This window comes from Herpailurus yagouaroundi, unplaced genomic scaffold, assembly GCF_014898765.1.
Source record: "Herpailurus yagouaroundi ecotype Mexico unplaced genomic scaffold, PumYag 188, whole genome shotgun sequence".
NCBI lineage: Eukaryota > Metazoa > Chordata > Mammalia > Carnivora > Felidae > Herpailurus > Herpailurus yagouaroundi.
The window spans coordinates 20,833,684-20,853,756 of NW_024412419.1; the positions used below are offsets into that span (position 1 = coordinate 20,833,684).

General features: G+C 37.8%; 1 protein-coding gene across 5 annotated transcripts in view; it reads right to left on the minus strand.

Moving 5' to 3' along the window:
• ASXL2 (ASXL transcriptional regulator 2) overlaps positions 1 to 20,073 on the minus strand; it is a 137,630-nt gene that overhangs the window by 18,634 nt on the left and 98,923 nt on the right. For all 5 annotated transcript variants that reach the window (XM_040496243.1, XM_040496242.1, XM_040496245.1 and 2 more), the window contains 5 exons: positions 19,929 to 20,044; positions 14,556 to 14,685; positions 13,380 to 13,523; positions 5,645 to 5,808; positions 364 to 460 (listed from right to left, as the gene is read on the minus strand). In XM_040496243.1, coding sequence (XP_040352177.1) covers positions 364 to 460; positions 5,645 to 5,808; positions 13,380 to 13,523; positions 14,556 to 14,685; positions 19,929 to 20,044 — 651 coding nt within the window. The remainder of the gene's footprint in view (positions 1 to 363; positions 461 to 5,644; positions 5,809 to 13,379; positions 13,524 to 14,555; positions 14,686 to 19,928; positions 20,045 to 20,073) is intronic.

Below are 20,073 nucleotides of genomic sequence, written 5' to 3' on the forward strand. Positions count from 1 at the left end.
GCTTAGTAAAATCTCATTTTAACCTAGAATCACTAAGTCAGAATCTTTAGGACTAGGGCCTAAAAATCTGTTTTTTTTTTGTTTTTTTGTTGTTTTTTTTTTTTTTAGTTTCCCAGGTGACTGTGAACTCTTGAAGAAACATTGCTAGACTCCATCTGGAGCTAAAACCTGGTTACACAGGCTCCGGATAAAGGTCAGTGTAGTGTTTCACACAGGATAGCTACCTCTAGCCCATGGAAACATCCTGTCCTTTGCCTACCAAAATTGCTCAAAAACTCATCGAGGCGGAGAGGTGCCAATATGCCCTCACAGTGGCTCCAAGTGCATATACAACCTAGGAAGCATGCAGGGTAGAACACTTACCTTCTGAGAGTCGTTCCTTCCAGCCTTGGGCTGCTGAAGTGAAGAACTCATTGTTAAGGGCTGAGCCATTTAACTTCATCAGACCATCTGGACCAACCTGGGTCAAAGAACAAGCCAAGAAAAGCTAACAATGAGAGCCAAATGTATCTTGTGGAATTTGACTTTATTTTAGAGAAGAATGTATACACATTTATACATATATATTTAATTTTATAGAAACATGACTAGATCATACCATACTGCCTATTACGGATACTCCTGTTTTATCATGTATCACTTTTTTCTAATAAATTTCTTTCCTGATTACCTCTCCTCCCTTCTTCCTCTACTCTCAATTCCATTTCCCATTTATTCTACTCAAAGAATCATCTGCAAACAAATACATATACATCTAAGAAGTTCTTTTCTTGAGAGGTTTATTATTTGTTTTGTAAAACTGTGACCAATCTACACACACTCGTCTGAATCTAATTTTTCTCACGTAATACACTATGGAAGTCTCTCCAAGTCAACAGGCACAATGTTAGCCTTTATAATAGCTGCATATTTTTTCATTGTATGTATGCACCTCATTTCATTTACCCAGTTTCTTTTTTTTAGCTTTGCTTTTAAGAGAGAGACAGAGAGAGAGTGAGCGCCTGGGAGGGGCAGAGAGAGAGGGAGACAGAGAATTCTGAGCAGGTTCTGCACTGTCAGCACAGAGCCCTATACAAGGCTTGAACTTACGAACTGAGAGATCATGACCTGAGTTGAAATCAAGGAGCTGGATGCTTAACCAACTGAGCCACCCAGGTGCCCTCATTTACCAGTTTCTTAATCATAAACATACACCTTGTTTCCAATGTTTTCCCATAATGAACCAAGCTGCAATTAGCATTCTGGTAAAGATGAACATACCAGTGCTCCTATTTCTGTGGAGTAAGTTCTAAAAGCAAAGCAATATTGTGTGTGTAAGCAGGGATTGTTAGACTATTTTCCAAAAAGGCTACAATTCATATTTCTATCAGAAATATATGCTTATCCTATGAACAACAGATGTTAACCAGACTATTTTCTTTTTGGCCACTCTAATGGGTTTGAAATGGTAATTTCCTTTACCTTGACTACTGGAATTTTATTCACCTTTTTGCATGTTTATTAATATTTAGATTTGCGGGGCGCCTGGGTGGCTCAGTCGGTTAAGTGTCCAACTTCGGCTCAGGTCATGATCTTGCAGTTCATGATTTCATGCCCCACATCGGTGTCTGCTGACAGCTTGGAGCCTAGAGCCTGCTTTGGATTCTGTGTGTCCCTCTCTCCCTGCCCTTTACCCACTCTCACTCTCTCTCTCTGTCTGTCTCCCCTTCAAAAATAAACATTAAAAAAATTTTTTTAGGGGCGCCTGGGTGGCGCAGTTGGTTAAGAGTCCGACTTCAGCCAGGTCACGATCTCGCGGTCCGTGAGTTCGAGCCCCGCGTCGGGCTCTGGGCTGATGGCTCAGAGCCTGGAGCCTGTTTCCGATTCTGTGTCTCCCTCTCTCTCTGCCCCTCCCCCCTTCATGCTCTGTCTCTCTCTGTCCCAAAAATAAATAAACGTTGAAAAAAAAATTAAAAAAAAAAAATTTTTTTAAAGAAAATTAAAAAAAAATATTTAGATTTGCCATCTTGTGAAATTCTTATCATTTGCTCATTTTTCTATGAGGCTGCTTATTTTTATTATTAACTTGTGAGAATCTTTTACATAGTACTCTTAGTAAAACTAGAACATATATTAAAAATATTTCCCTCAATCAATCTACTGGTTTGATTTGTGATGTCTTCCCAAAAGGTTTTAAGGTTCTTTATATTAGAGATTTTGGATTTCCTATCTTGGTTTAGAACCATAAAATCTTATTTAAGGACATAAAACACAAGATATGAAAAATCTTGCAGATTTTGCATTAACAAAATGATTTTGAAGTACATATGGAAAAATATGAGAAAAATCGCCTTTCCAATTATTAAACATACCACACACAAAGCCACTATAATCAAAACTATTATTACTAGCGTTAAAAGGAATAAAGAAATGAGTGGAAGAGGAAGGTGTGCATGTAAACACATATTGCATACAACTGAATAAAATATATAACAAAGATGGTATCTCAAACCGTGACAAAAAAATCGTTACATTAAATACGTGGTGGAGGAACAAATGGCTGTTATTCAGTGGAAAATAAAGGTGAATCCCAATTTCTGAGCAATACAAAAAAAATTCTAGATAGATTAAAAGTTTAAATGTGGTCAAAAACAATTTTCTGAAGAAAATTTATAACTATTTGGACATCCTACAGATTGAGAAACTCACTTTCTACACCTACCTGGGCCCATATTATGTTCCCCTAGCTCTAGAGCAGAAATTGGTGAACTTTTTTCTGTTAAAGGAGAGACCGCAAATATTTTAGGCTTTGCAACGCCATAGGGCCTCTGTTGCAAGTACGTAACTCTGCCTTGCCGCATGATCGCAGCTACAAACAATACGTAAACTAATGTTAAGTGGCTATGTGCCGATAAAACTTTATTTACAAAAGCAGGTTGTGGGCTGAAATTGGCCAATGGGCTACAGTTTGCTGACTGCTGATCTGTACTCTAGGGAGCTGGCAGGGGGTTAACAGTCTTCCCTATAAGAACTAATAGTCTTCCCTATAAGAACTCTTATAAGAACTCTAAGAGGTCAGCCAAACTCTGCTTGAATAGCTCAGTGATGAGCAAGTTACTCCATCACAGGTCACTCCATTTTAACAGCTCCAACTGTTAAAAGAAAAATGTTGGGGCGCCTGGGTGGCGCAGCCAGTTGGGCGTCCGACTTCAGCCAGGTCACGATCTCGCGGTCCGTGAGTTCGAGCCCCACGTCGGGCTCTGGGCTGATGGCTCAGAGCCTGGAGCCTGTTTCTGATTCTGTGTCTCCCTCTCTCTCTCTGCCCCTCCCCTGTTCATGCTCTGTCTCTCTCTGTCCCAAAAATAAATAAACGTTGAAAAAAAAAATTTTTAAAAAAAAATAAAAGAAAAATGTTATTTTAACTCCACATTTGCTTTCTGGAAACACAAAAAAGTTTACCTCTTTCATTTGACAGACCTTCAAATATACCTAAAGAGTGCTCCAGTCCCCTCCTATATTCTTTCCTCTGGTTTAAATAATGTTTTTCTACTTTGTGGCTGGGCATTCCATATACAGAAATGTTGTTTTCAATGTTTCATCCTACTAATACCCAGAATTCTATAAACACTCCAAACTGCATCTGACAGTGAAGTTAATTTGAGTTCCATACTTCTATAGATAAGGACATTATTTCTCAAATTACTGTGTGTTCCCACTGTAATCAAATAAGTCCAACTAATGCCCCAATAAGAATTCCCCACAAGGGCACCTGGGTGGCTCAGTCGGTTGAGCATCTAACTTTGGCTGAGGTCATGATCTCACAGTTTGTGAGGTCAAGCCCCACATCGGGCTCGCTACTGTCATCATGGAGCCTGCCTCAGGTCCTCTGTCCCTTCCCTGCTTATGTTGTCTCTCTCTCTCTCTCTCTCTCTCAAAAAAAAAAAAATAATAAAATAAACATTGAAAAAAAAAATTCCCCACAGGATTGCACTCTATAGGAAGATGAATAGATAACGTTCAAGATACCTTTTAATTCTAAAACTGTATGTGGCAGTCCTCCTTCTGAAACAGGATAAGGACCATTAGTCAAAAGACCATTCTAAGGAACCTGCACTAGAGTTCTAAAGATGGGCCCTCAGTTAGGTCCCATCTTATTATTCCCAACCTAATAACTTAAGTCTGTAAAATAAAGATGAGAACAATCCTTATTGAGAAATTCTCTAAAAACTTTGCAGAAATGTCGGCCTCCTAACTTGTTCGAACCAAAAACTAGGCATCCCAAACACTGTACTTTCTCCAAGAAGTGTTAAGGTGGGGAAGGCAGGAGCTGGGGACGATCAGCTTACTTACTTCTTTGTCCCTATTGCTGGTTACTACCAGCACCTGACTTACTTGGTCTCCTTGAAAATAGAATCTGACCTGCTTGCACATGTGCTGACTCATAGCACAAGGTGACTGAAAGTGGTATCAATGCAGTTGAATAGAAAGATGATTTTCAGAATTTTCAAAAATAGAAATATTTTGTTTTGACATAGTCAATTAGCTAGGATAATGTGTGTAGCTTACTTACTCTCCTTTAATCTCTTACTATAAACTAGAGGGATATATTTAGTTTTTTTATTGTGAACTAGGGAAAACCCTTCTTTCTCATCTTGTTTTTATAATGATTAGGAAAAATGGGAGAGGGCCTATCAGATTACTTAGAACACAGTATGTGCTTGGAAATAATGAACTAAAAAAACAAAAACTCAGAATTTAAAAACCCTCAGAATTGAATAAATCTTAGAAAATCAAAACGGTCCTATTATAGAGGAGGAAACATAATTAGACATGGGGGGGGGGGGACTTTCAAGTAACTCTTTCTCTGATGAAAGCCTAAGTCTCTGATCGTTACCTAATTCCTGACCTAAATCTCCCTGGTCTCTTCCTAGACTCTTCTCAAATTTGGTATTTCTTCTAGCTATCTCTTTTAAGACTATAACATAATTACTGGGCTTTTAAAATTCTTCATATATATATATATATATATATATATAATATTTTAAGTTTACTTATTTTTTCAGAGAGAAACAGTGCGGGAGAGTCAGAGACAGAGAGGGAGAGAGAGAGAATCCAAAGCAGGCTCTGCACTGCCAGCATGGAGCCCAACGAGGGGCTCGAACCCACAAACCGTGAGATCATGACCTGAACTGAAACCAAGTCGGACACTTAACTCACGGAGCCATCCAGGTGCCCCTTAAAGTTCTTTATTATGAAAACAATAAATGTTTGTTTCTTAAAAATCTAACAAAATAATGAAAATAATTAACACTCTTACCCTTTTCAAAAAATCCATTCAAGAACCCCTATTTAATGTCCGAAATAAGACAACTCTTCTTCCTGAACTGTATTCAATGAATGCCTACCGAGTATGATAGCTACACAAATTTTATTCCACAATTTTGACATTCTGATGAGATTTTTTCCTTTGTAAGACTTACAGGGCAAAATTCTTAAGAACATTTCCATAAAAATATTCTTATTTCTTGTTCAGTAGCTTTGACACCACTTCTTTACGAGCATACAGAAAAAGCTATTTAAAAAGTCTTAAGGAGTTCTAAAGGGGATGAGTGAAGAAAGCCTCAGAAGGGTTTTTGAAAACTGCTTATGCTTGAAAATAACGCACCTGACGATCCACCTCTGGAAGGAGTAAAAGCAGTCGCTGCTGGCAATCTCCAGGAAGGACTGAAAAGGTGTGTTTGTTGATCAGTGCTCGTAGATTTGTGTTAACCAGAATGGAGTCTGGTGTCTCAACATCAATTTCAGCACATTTAGTCCTTTTCATTTGCCCTATAAAAATAGGGGAAAGAATCATTTAGGCCTCCTTTACGTTCCTGTTTCTATCTAGAGTACAGTTTGCTCTGCAGTGCAAAAAAATGACAGTTGTAACTACTTTAAATAGCACGCTGTGAAGAAGGGAACACTTACGGTATTTAGAAATTTTCTTCCAAGACTAACAAAAAGCAAGGTGTGGCACATACGCAAAATGATCAAAAAAAATCCAGAAAAATTCAAATCTATATAATAAATCATATTGGGATCCTTCTTCCCTTTCCATGGGAATTCTTTCATCAATTTTCATTACCTAAAAATGTTATGACTGAATAGCTTAGTGGTTTCAAGAAACTTGGTCACAATCAGAAGGTTATATTCTTTCAAAAGACGGACAGATTTCAGTACAAAAAGTTTCAAATGTAAATGGCAAAAAATATCATAAACGAAAGACTAACTTGACAAAAATATTTGCAAGCCATGACAAAACTTTTGTGATTCTCCATATTAAAAGTGAATTGATATGGGGTACCTGGCTGACTTGGTCTGCACAGCGTGCAACTTTTGATCTGAGGGTCATGAGTTCAAGCCCCACACTGAGCCTAGAACTTACTTTAAATAAATAAATAGGTTGCTAGATATTAAAAAAAATTTTTAATGCATCTACAAATCAAAATGAAAAAGATAATCACCTTGAGAAAAATGAGCACAGGGGATTACAGGCAATTCACAGGTGACTAACCATAAACAGACGCTACGATATTAATATTTTAAAAATTCCAGTAAAACCAATGAACAGTTTTTGTCTATCAAAATGGCAAATACTGCAATACAGTGATGAGATTACACAAAGAAACAGCTAAGACCACCTTCAAATACTGCTGATGGGGCCCAAATGAGTACAATTTTATTAGAAGAAAATTTGATAATATACAGCAAAATTTTAATGTGCACAGGAATATAAGACTCAGAAATTCTACATTTAGAAACATATGCACAAAGCTACACAACCCTGAATGTGCATAACGTCTGCTCCTGGATGAAGCAGAAACAAAAGTAATCTATTTTTTTTTATTTTTTTAAATGTTTTTATTTTGAGAGAGAGAGAGAGAGAGAGAGAGAGAGCGAGCGGGGGAGGGGCAGAGAGAGAGGGAGACACAGAATCTCGAAGCAGGCTCCAGGCTGTGTGCTGCCAGCACAGAGTCCAACGCGGGGCTCGAACACACAAGTCGCGAGATCATGACCAGAGTCAAAGTCAGACGCTCAATCGACTGAGTGACCCAGGTGCCCCCAGAAGTAATCTCTCTTAAGCGGAAAGAGTTAGGCCCATAGGATTCCTACAAATTAAGATCCAGCGTTATCTCACACAGACTACCCTGACAAACCAACAGACACTCCACTATGACAGAGAATCAACAGAAACCAAAAATAAAAGGTTTAGACCTAAAAGTACTGCTATTAATGCAACTGTCACAGATAGAATACAAAATAGCGCTATATAAAAGGATTTAAAAAAATAAAGAATGTGATTGTAAAGATGGGGATAAAATCATCAGGAATGAGCACAATCAGGTCTCAGTGAATTTCAAATAATATTAGTAGTAATCATAACTACAATGACCAATAATAGCAGCTGTAAACACTTCTGTAAGGCTTCGTAAGTGCCAGGCACTACTCTAAACATAGACATGTGTTAGCTCATTTATTTTTCATGTAACCCTATGAAGTAGGAAACTATTACTATACATTTCACAGAAGAAGAAAGTGAGGTCCAAAATGGCAAGTAAGTTGCCCAAAATTGTACCACTGATTAGAGTGAAGGAATTTGAACCTAGGCATCATGGCTCCAGAGTCTGTTATTTATCAGTATAGTGTAGAGGCACAGGTATCATACAGTGCATGATCTCTGATTACTAGGTATTTAAGTTAAAAGTTCATAACAGGAACATAAAAATCCCTATATATTTGTATTTTAAAGACTTCATTTTTAAGTAATCTGTATGCCCAGTGTAGGGCTTAAACCCATGACCCTGAGATCAAGATTCACATGCTCTACTCACTGAGTCAGCCAGGTGCCCGCAAATCCCTATGTATTTTAAGAAAATAAAAAATTTTTAAGTTTGTTTATTTACTTTGAGAGAGAGAGAGAGAGCGCGCGCACGCATGAGCAGGGGAGAGGGGCAGAAGGAGAGAGAGGGAGAATCCCAAGCAGATTTCATGCTGTCAGCACAGAGCCTGAAGTGGGGTTTGATCTCACGCACTGTGAGATCATGATCCGAGCTGACACTTAGCCAAGTGAGTCACCCAGGCACCCTTAAGAAAAATTTTAAAAGTTCAAGATAATTCCTGGGACAGAGAAGAAATCACAGTAAAAAATTTTAAAACTTCAAATTGGATGATATTAAAAACAGAATTTGAGAGATAAAGGTAAATATCCCCCAAATTAAAATAGTACCAAAATATATAAATGAAAAGTAAAGGCTTCTACATTCCCAGCTTTCTACCAAAAGGGACATTTTATTTATATTTTTATATTTTTTTAAGTTTATTTATTTTGAGAGCGAGAGAGAGAGCAAGCGAGCGAGTGTGCACACAAGCACACATATAGGGGAGGGGCAGAGAAGGCAGGAGAGAGAGAGAATCCCAATTAGGCTCTGTGCTGTCAGTGCAGAGCCCAACGAGGGGCTCAATTCCATGAACCGTTAGACCATGACTTGCGCCGAAATCAGGAGTAGGATGCTTAACGGACTGGGCCACCAGGCACCCCAAAAATGACATTTTTAATTTGAAATGAAATCACAATATACATACAAATTATATTTAGTCTTTTCTTTCACAGAATATCTTAAACATCTTTCCAAACTATCACCTACAAAACTCTTTTTAAAAAGCTGCACCATATTCCAACATACATACTATGACTAACTTAATTAGGCACCCACTGAGGATCACAGAGGTGATCATTATTTGGTTTGCATAAACAATGTTGCAATGGCCCCAAGGACTGAGAGCAACATCCTACTATTGCTTCCCCATGTGACCGATGAAATGAGAGTGCCAGCATTCCTTGAACAGTTTTCATTATTTTTGCATTCATTTTGTACCTTCACATCTGAGTCAAACTGGAGTTAAAACTTGAAATTTTTTTTTTTAAGTAAGCTCTACGCCGAATATGGGACGTGAACTCATGACCACAAGATCAAGAGTTGCATGTATTACCGGCAGAGCCAGCCAGGCACCCCATTGATTTTAACCTAACTCCTTAAGACTTAGGAGTTACAAATTAGTCTGTTCTGTTATTGATCAAATAGTGCCCATGGATATTTTTATGTGCCTCAGACAAACTGGCTCATTTTTAGAATTTAAACTTCATGTCCTCTTAAAAGTCAAAAGTTGACCTTGGTTTGTTTGTTTTTTCCTTCAGTTTAGGTTGCCACATTCTATTGTATTATACTTGATATCTCAGCTATCTTTATTTTTCTGATTGAATCTGGGATATAAAAATATATACCATTAATTTTAATGAAGTTACAACAAACTATACCAATATTAACTAAAAAAGTTTTGTGTAAATTATCTAATTTAGTTTTATCATTTATATTTTACACAAAATGTACAACTTCTTCCATTGATTTAAAAAATACTCATTGTGCTGGGGCGCCTGGGTGGCGCAGTCGGTTAAGCGTCTGACTTCAGCCAGGTCACGATCTTGTGGTACGTGAGTTCGAGCCCCTCGTCAGGCTCTGGGCTGATGGCTCGGAGCCTGGAGCCTGTTTCCGATTCTGTGTCTCCCTCTCTCTCTGCCCCTCCCCCGTTCATGCTCTTTCTCTCTCTGTCCCAAAAATTAAAAAAAACAAAAAAAAAAAACAAAAAAAAACTCATTGTGGCATGTATTGTAAAAATTCCCATATTATTTCCATTAATGCTTATTTGCATGAGAGGAGATGAACCTGCATTTACTCCTTGGCCATGAGGTGAAAGTTAGATACACCATGCTTTCTTTTTTTTATGGTTAATTTTTCCTAGTTTGTTAGTATGCAAGCCAGAAATTTGCAGTCCATAATTTCTCAATGTTTTACATTTACATTTCTACTGCAGTTGAATGAAGATACTAAAATTGTGACTTTGACTGCATTTAAGTAGAATATAGTCTCCATAAGGAAGGAACTTTGTTCATCACCACATCACTAGGAACTTGTGTTTGGCATATTAGTATACCTTCTATAAGTAGTTATTTAATTAATGAATATTTTGAATCCTTGGCAGTGGAATTGATGATCAAAGGGTATGCTCAGTTCACGGCAGATACTGCATCTAAAGACAAATGCACCATTTTACAATCCACCCAGAATCAAACCTGATTTTTACAAAGAAGTTGTCCGGTTGCTGGACGGCAAAGAAGCGGGCACCTCAAGCAACTTATTGACTCGGCTCTTAATTTCATCGCTTATACTGTGCCTGGTAATCTTCAAATTATTTCTCCTGCCTGCCTTACACCTCACTTCTAAGTGTCTTCTTGGGGAGCAAAAACAAATTAGATTGGTTCTGCTCTCTGCAGGTGCCTGGACACCTGAGCCACAGCTCCTATGGGACTGGAAATGTCTCTAGGTATCCATATTGTAGCACAATTTTCCAAAAACACCATAATTAAAATTTAAACCAATCCCAGAAAGGCAAGTGTTGGATTTCAAGAATTCTTTCTTCTCCCTTTTCTCTTTTTAAAGATTTTATTATTTTTAAATAATCTCTACACCCAATGTGGGGCTTGAACTCACAAACCCGAGATTAAGAGTTGAGTACTCTACCGACTGAGCCAGCCAGGTACCTCTGGAATTCAGGAATTCTTACTTATTTTGATAAATAATCTGTAAAATCAAACAACAACAAAAACCCAAAGAAGCTGTCTGAAATATTATTAATTCTGTTCTCACACTTAATAGTGTGGAAGGGTCTGGAACATAGAAGTGGGTATACAATGACTTCTTCCAATTTTATCACCATTGCCACACTATCTTTTAGCTTCTATTCTGCTTCTGAGATGTTCACCATCCCAATTCCTACATCTTTGTACACGAAGTGTTTTCTTTCTCTCTGGAGGCTTTTTTGGAATCTTCTCATTATCCTGGATGCTTTGAAATTTCAAAAGAATGTGCCTTGGAATGGGTTTCTTTTTATTCATGTTTCTTGACACCAATTGTGTACTTTTACTCTGGAATCTCTGACTTTCAATTCTCTGGAATTTTTTCCTTTTTTTTTTGTTTCTGGAATTTTCTTATATTATTTTTCTTTTATCTTACTCCCTGTTCAATTTTTGTTCTTTCTGATGGTCCTACTATCTTATCAATTTTTTTTTTAATGTTTATTTTTGAAGGAGAGAGAGACAGAGCATGAGCATGCGAGCAGAAGAAAGAGAGAGACAAACACACACACAGAATCTGAAGTAGGCTCCAAGCTGTGAACTCACAAACCACAAGATCATGACCCAGCTGAAGACCTAGATGTTTAACTGAATGAGCCACCCAGGCAAACCTAAAAATGTTTTATTTTTTTCTTTTTGAGAGAGAGACAAAGAGGAAGGGAGAGGGGCAGAGGGAAAGAGAATCTTAAGCAGGCTCCACACCCAGTGCAGAGCTGATGCAGGGTTTGATCTCATGACTGTGAGATCATGACCTAAGACGAAATCAAGAATCCAACGTTTAACAGACTGAACCACCCAAGTGCTCCTCTGATGGTCATACTATTTTAGACATTAGACATTCTAGATTGGTATTCCAACTTTCTTACATTCTCTCTCCTTTTGAATCTCTCTTTTGCCCTATGTTTGAGAAATTTCTTTACCTTTTAGTATTTCCATCATAATTTTTTATTTAAGCTACATTATTACTTAATACCGAGAACTCTTTATTTTCTGATTTTTAAAATAGTAGTCTATTCTTTCATGGATGCAATATCATCTTTTATTTCTTTCTGTGGATATTATAGTTTTTAAAGTTGCTTGTTTTAAATTTTACTGAATTGTCTGTTTCTTCTGTATCTGTATTTCAGATTCTGTGTCTCATGATAGACGTCTTCAAAGGTGATTGTGAACAATCACAATTGGAAAAAAAAAAAAAAAAAAAAAAAGCCTGACTGGAGGGGCTCCTGGGTGGCTCAATCAATTAGTTAAATATCTGACTTTGGCTCAAGCCATGATCTCATGGGTTTATGAGTTCGAGCCCCAGGTTGGATTCTGCAATGATAGCTTGGAGCCTATAGCCTGCTTCCATTCTGTCTTTCTCTCTCTTTGTTCCTCCCCAACTTGGGTGCACACATTCTCTCTCTGTCTCTCTCTCACAAGTAAACAAATAAACTTTTTTTTTTTTTTTTTTTTTTTTTTTTAAAAGGCCTGGGGCACGTGGGTGGCTCAATTGGTTGAGGATCTTACTTTGGCTCAGGTCATGATTTCACGGTTCGTGAGTTCAAGCCCTGCATCAGGCTCTGTGCTGACAGCTCGGAGCCTGGAGCCTGCTTCAGATTCTGTGTCTCCCTTTCCCTCTGTCCCTCCCCTGCTTGTGTTCTCTCGCTCTCTCTCTGTCTCTGTCTCTGTCTCTGTCTCTCTCTCTCTCTCTCTCTCACACACACACACACACAAATAAATAAACATTAAAACTTTTTTTTTTTTTTTTTTTTTAAATTTTAAAAAAGGGTCAACCGGAAATTTTGGGTACATAGGTAGGTAGGTCTTATAGACTGATGAGCTCCACAAAAGTGTGATCAAGATAGCTTCTTTTTAGACTGCAATCTATAAATTTGGCTGCAGACTTTCTTCTAAGGCTATTCAATTTCTTTAGGTATCAACCCATCCATCTCCTGCTGGAACACAGGTGGGGCTGGAAGGAAGGAAATAGTGGTGGCAGAAATATGCTTTCCTACTAGCATTCTGGAAGCCAAGCAGAAGGATCACTATTGGTATTTGTATTTTTCTTTATTCCCCCGATTTCAGTACACTGCCTCCTTATCTGCCCTTAGCCATGAGTAGTATCTTTGAATTTGAAGTCTGTATGGTTTCATTTCACCTCAAAACAAATCTCCTGTCTCCTGCTTGGGTGAAGCATCAATCTGCTTCTTACGAACTTTCACAAAAGGTCTTCTTTTCAACCCTGGGCTTCATTCACCCTTCTCCATTATGACACATGGTCATCTGCTATTCTGGAACCTGTCTGGTGTTCTGCAGACTTAACTGGCTTGCTTATTACTGGCATCTGTTGCTCAGCTCTGTGAAAAACTCCATCCCGTTTTCATCTTTCAAAATTTGTTGACACTGCCTGCCCATCTGTTGTCTCCTTGTTTTCGTCACCCTTATGGATTTAATCTTTTGCATTTCCATATTCTCATCTTAGTGGGATTTCAAAGGGAGCAGGAAAAAAGGGTCAGTTTTCTGTGTTTAATTATAAGTCCTTCTATCTTTCTGTACACAGAAATAAGACACTAATAATGCTGGACAAAGCAACCTATTGTCAGAAAAAGAACTAAACCACAAAACAGCTGCTGAATTTCAAACACACAGTTGACAAATTAAGATGCAGAACCGTCTTTGTAAATCAACTTACTTGTGTGGAGCCTGTCAGACCTCTGGAATGACTTCTTCCCCAAGCCTAGCAAGGGATTTTCCACTTGAACTGAACAAGAAAAGCTAGAATTTGAGTTCTGAGGGCTGCTTGACTGGCCATCAGATGGCTTTCCTTCCCACATTGCTAAGAGAAAAAAATATATCAAAGACTGGTGACACTGAGGTTACAGACAGAAATCCATCAAACAATTAAATCATTCAACACTAACTAAAACTGCCTCAAACATGAGGCAGTGTGACCTTGCACATGCGTTTTGAGTCTGCAAATTCAGAGTTAAAAAATAAAATAAACTCCCTTCTGGAAGGAAGCACATTATTTGCTTCTGGTGGTAAATTTCCTTCCTAACTAAAATACAAAGCTCTGCAAGACACAGTTTATTTTTTTTTTTAATTTTTTTTTCAACGTTTTTTATTTATTTTGGGGACAGAGAGAGACAGAGCATGAACGGGAGAGGGGCAGAGAGAGAGGGAGACACAGAATCGGAAACAGGCTCCAGGCTCTGAGCCATCAGCCCAGAGCCCGACGCGGGGCTCGAACTCACGGACCGCGAGATCGTGACCTGGCTGAAGTCGGATGCTTAACCGACTGAGCCACCCAGGCGCCCCTACAAGACACAGTTTAAATTTGGCAGGCCCATATAATCAGCTAGCATCAAAATGAATTGTGTAATAAAATACAAAGTCTGTATCTAACCCAGTTTAGAGGAAAAACAAAACCAAACTACAACAAAAATCCAAAGGCCTGTTTTTATATCCAATGGAAATTCAAAGGTAGCCTATATTCTTAGGAAGACATTTTATCATTAAAGGAGAAAATGGGTGAAGTTTGGTCTGAGTGTCTTGGCAATATCAGCTTTTTAAGATCACAGATTAGAAGCTTCCAAATATATTATTAGGTTAGACATCTTGGAAGTCAGTCACTGATCTCTTTCTAACATGCAAATCTCATTGATGTATTTTTTTGTAACTGCACAATGATTTTGTGTAAATTTTCCCATTTACCCTGAAAGGATTTATATTGGTGACTTGGCAGTAACAGACTATGTACATAAATACAGCAATTTAAAAATAAATGATATGGTATCCAAACGTGGAAAAACAACACAAAAATACGGGAAAAAGAACTTCCACTGAAAAGATGCCCAAATCTGCCTACCAGGCCTGGCAGATACAGAGTCACTGGTTGCTTTGACAGTCTTCAGGGAGAGAGGCTGGTTGCAGGAGATGGACATGCTTGGCCTGCATTGCTGTTGCTGCTGCTTCTTCTGCTGTTGCTGTTTTAGAGCCTATAAAAAGAAAACTGGCTATGAGCAACAAAAACAAATCAGTTTTTAGTAATAGCAAAAAGCAAACGACTGCTTTTTAAGTGGTGAGGAGCATGCTGATCATTCAATTTCTTTGAAAGCTATCAAAGTAAACAAAACCTAAATTAAACCAGTTAAACACAAGGCCTGAATGATACTTTAAGAGTCTGAGTATTTTTTTGGCAGTATTACTCCTTTAGATAAATGTGAGAATTAGTCACGAACATTTTTAGAACCTAAAAATCACCAGCAAGCCATGGACTTTCCATATTTGCAGCAGCAAATTAGAGGTTTTCAATCATTTCTGGAAACAAATTCTAAACCCTCCACCAAAAAGATTCCCACTTGCATTAATTCTACGTACAATCCCACTTGCATTAATTCTACGTACAAACGTAAACATTTAGCTTATGTATATTTCAGAGGTGATACATTTGGACAAAAGGTTGTAAATAACTACTTATTCTGATCGACTGTAAGAGCAGTAAGATTTGGCCCAATGGCCAAATCCTCTGCAATTTACAGCAATGCAATATACAGAAGGGAATAAAGGTTAGAAAAGTTTTGTTTTTTTTAATTTTTTTTAATGTTGGTTTATTTTTGAGAGAGAGAAAGACAGAGTGTGAGCAAGGTAGGGACAGAGAGACGGAGACACAGAATCCGAAGCAGGCTCCAGGCTCCGAGCTGTCAGCACAGAGCTGGACACGGGGCTCGAACCCACAAACTGCGAGATCACAACCTGAGGTGAAGTCAGAGGCTTAACCCACTGAGCCACCCAGGCGACCCTAGAAAATACTGGTTCTAAGAACAGTGTGGTTCCTCCTGGCTATTTCAGAATTACTTTTATTTCTATAACGTTTCTAGCTTGTTTCTAGAATACACTACACTCAACTAGTTAAATAATGAATAAAAAGACAGTTAACTTCTCAGATTTTAGTCATGAAAATACATGAAGGCAACTTTTTAACTCAAGGTTAAAAAAAAGAAACTAAGAAAGTAAAGATACATTTCAAGAAAAGGCTGGAAATCTATGACCTTACTAAACTGCCAGTTTAAGCTTCAAACTTCAGAGCATCATGCAGAAAAGTGTGGAATAACTGGACGGTTGGTTCCCATTCCCTCCGCACAATATAGTTTTCTCCTTCCGGTTCCACATTTACACTCATCCCTGCTATACGACAACTGATCTTGACTAAGCTGTCAAGGGAAAACAGTAACTGAGTGAGTCAGGTATCTGGCTTACATTCACCTACAACATTACAGCAGGCAAGCAGGCGCATAATGTATAAAAAACATTGGCTCAGGTCATGATCTCATGGTTTCGTGGGTTCAAGCCCCACATGAGCTCCATCCAGGCTGGCAGCCCAGAGCCTGCTTTGGATTCTCTGTGTCCCTCTCTCTCTCTCTGCCCCTCCCCCCACTCATGCTGTTTCTGTCTCTCTCAAAACAAATAAATAAACTTAAAAAAAAAAGTTGGCATTTTCTGATTAGCTTATCTTTCATTCTCTGCAATCAGAACAGAAAATGTTTATACACTTCCTGGGTGGCAGCCAATAGAGTCTGTTCTGGTCATTCACAATATCTAGATCATTCTAGGTTAGTGCAAAATTTAATACAACCATTTGATCTCATCTATTCCTACTGTCATCATATAAATTCAGACACATGATGGAAACAGAGTAACTTATAGCCTCTCTATTTAGGAAGTGTACTCAGTTCTTTTTCTCCCTCAGTAGTTTACAAACAGTGTTCCTAATTCTATTTTAAAATTAAAAAACGGGGGGTGCCTGAGTGGCTCAGTCGGTTAACTGTCCGACTTTGGCTCAGGTCATGATCTCACGGTATGAGCCCCGAGTCAGGCTGTGTGCCAACAGCTCACAGCCTGGAGCCTGCTTCAGATTTTATGTCTCCCTCTCTCTCTGCCTTTGTCCCCACTCGTGCTCTGTCTGTCTATCTCTCAAAAATAAATAAACATAAAAAAAATTAAAAACCAAACAGCAAAAAACAACCCTTCATTGTCATAAAGGATAACTTATGTTGAACTAATTTTTTCCTCATCTAATACCATACAAAACATACACTGAAGGCAAGGCCTTACTTTACATCCCACCAACCTTATTTACATAATTTCCCATACTGGAATTCTTCCAATACGTTTGACCCTTGGGATTGTAGGAGTGTAATAATACAGGAGTAGTAAACATGTTGTGGATTATCTAACAAGGTTTAGGAAAATACTTGTCTTTTCCTGTGGAAAAAAGCATCTTATACTTCTTTTTTTTTTTTTTTTTTGAAATGTTTATTTATTTTTGAGAGAGAGAGAGCGAGCGAGCAGGGGAAGAGCAGAGAGAGGGAGACACAGAATCTGAAGCAGGCTCCAGGCTCCGAGCTATCAGCACAGAGCCCGACCTGGGGCTCGAACCCACACACGGCGAGATCATGACCTGAGCCGGAAGTCAGACGCTCAACTGACTGAGCCACCCAGGCGCCCCATCTAATACTTCTTAAAATCCTCCAAAGTATTTATAAAAATACAAGTGCTATTTTGTATTTTTATACAAAATAAAATATTGTATTTATTATCCAGGCAGACAGCAATTAATGTTATTGAATTTCTGAAACTCTTAATAAAAAAGCACTTTTGCTTTAAATACTTTAAGATCTACATAATTTTTAAAATTTCAATTATATAGATAACACATGATTATGATCTTTACCATTTAATTCACACATAAAGCTAAACTCCCTTGACCATCACTCAGTCTTGTCCCTAATCTTCAGAGATAACTACAAACATCAATTTATTTTTCCATATTGAGCTTTTTTTTTACATTGACATTATGAGTGTATTTCTACTAAAAATATAATATTGTTTTGCAGATATGTATTTATTTTTTATCAACGGCATCATGCTCTACATGTTGTAATATAACTTCAGTGATTCAACATTATAGTGTGGTGATGCTTCCATGTCTATATATATAAAACAACCATATTACCGACATTTAATCTTGCATAATTGTCCAGCATATAGATATGCCATCATTTACATAAGGAATTCCCTAACTGATATATATTAGGCTACTTGCAAGTTTTTGCTATTACAAACTTTAACACAAATATTTGTGTGTGTGTGTGTGTAATTGATATGTGTATTTATTTGTATTTACCTAACCTAAGTTCCAAAATGTTCAAATGCTTAGTCATGGGATATGTGCTTTTTTAAAATTTTAATAGACAGGGGCGCCTGGATGGCTCAGTCAGTTAAGCCTCCAACTCTACTGTGGCTCAGGTCATGACCTCATGGCTGCACTGTCAGTGAGGAGCCTGCTTGGGATTCTCTCTCTCCTTCTCTCTCTGCCACTCCCCTGCTCATGCTCTATGTTTCTCTTTCTCAAAATAAAGAAATAAACTTTAAAAATAAAATAAAATTTTAACAGACATCACAAAATTTCTTTCTAAATAATTTATATTCCACTGTCAAACTGCCATTAGACATTTTTCTACATACCTGCCAATGCCTGATATTACAAATTAAGTTCTTGTGTATACCAATCTGAGGATAAAAGTAGTCTGTTAAGGTTCCATTAATTACTAGTGAGTTTGTATTTATAGATCATTTTGCATTTAAAAAATTCAAAGCTAGGTCTTTGAACAGCCCAGCAAAATAGATGGATGGCTAAGTAGCACTGGGAAAAAAGATACATGATTAACGAACAACACTGAGGAACAAAAAGGACACATAAAAGAACGCTACACACAACTTTAAACAATTTTCTTTAAAGATTTTATCTATACCCAACATGGGGCTCAAATTTACAATCCCAAGATCAAGAGTCGCATGCTCTACTGACTGAGCCAGCCAACTGCCCCACAGATAAATACGTATTTTTAAAAATCAAGTGAGGGGACCCTGGCTAGCTCAGTGGACTGCTTGAGCCTCTGACTTTCGATTTTGGCTCAGATCATGATCTCACAGGGATTCTCTCTCTCCGCCCCTTCCCCTGCTCAAGCGCAGGCACCCACATGCTCTTTCTTGCTCTCAAATTAAGCAAACTTAAAAAATAATGAAAAATAAAAATAATATCAAGTAAAATGGACCATTTTTTAAGAGAAATTTCCAAAAAAACCCTTTTTCTAAAATTAGTTCAAAAAGTAGGAATCAAATGAGACCACTAAAAATAGATGAAACTGAAATGCTAGAACAATTTTAAAAGGTGAGATTTAAAAAATTTCCAAGAAAAAGATAATTTCTACAATTGTTTTCCAAAAATCTAGAAAAATATAGAGAGCTACCCAACTTATTTTATTATATTAGAACCATCCTGAGTCCAAAACTGTACAAGAAAACAACAAAAATCTTAAAAAAGAAAATTCTATAACGTATTCAAAAACAGGTAACAACATGTAGAGTTTACTCCAGAAAGCTAAGTATATGTTAACATTAGAAAATCTAGCCATGGAATTCTGTGTTTCAATAGATTTAAAGAGAAAAGCTACCTGATCATCTCAATAAATGATGAAGAAAACAAACCTAAAAAATTCAACACCTATTCATAATTTAAAACAAACAGGGGCTCCTGAGTGACTCAGTCAGTTGAGTGTCTCAGGTCATGATCTCACCTTCGTTGGGCTCTGTGCTGACAGCTCAGAGCCTAGAGCCTGCTTCAGATTCTGTGTCTCCTTCTCTCTCTGCCTCTTCCCCACTCACACTGTCTCTCTCAAAAATTAACATTAAAACAAACAAACATGCACACAAACAAAAGCTTCTCAGGAAGTTAGGAACATATGAAGAGCTTTTTTTTTTTTTTTTATTTAAATGTTTATTTATTTATTTGAGAGAGATCCAGGGAAGGGCAGGAAGAGAGAAGGAGAGGGAGAGAATCCCAAGTAGGCTCTGCACCGTCAGCACAGAGCCCAATGAGGGACTCAATCTCACAAACTGTGAGACCATGACCTGAGCCAAAATCAAGAGTCAGACACTCAACCACTGAGCCTGCCAGTGCCCCACAAATGAAGAGCTTTTTAAACGTGATAAAAAGACTATCTACCACAAACCTACAACACAGAGGTACATATATTACTAAATCCAGATTGGGAAACTACATGAAATTTTTCCTTAAAAGGACCTAATGTCCTTTCAAGAAATTGTCAATGACTTCCAGAATCATGCATTTTTAATCAAGAACATAATACTTCTGTTAAACACAGACTAGCATGATTACCTGTTTTAGTGCCTTCTTGCTGTGCTTCTGTGATGGAGAAATGACTTTACCTGCTGGAATGGTAGGTGATGGGCAGCCTGACTGGGGAGAGGATGGTTGTGACAGTCTAGACGATACTAGTTGGGGGGAAATGACAATAAAAAAG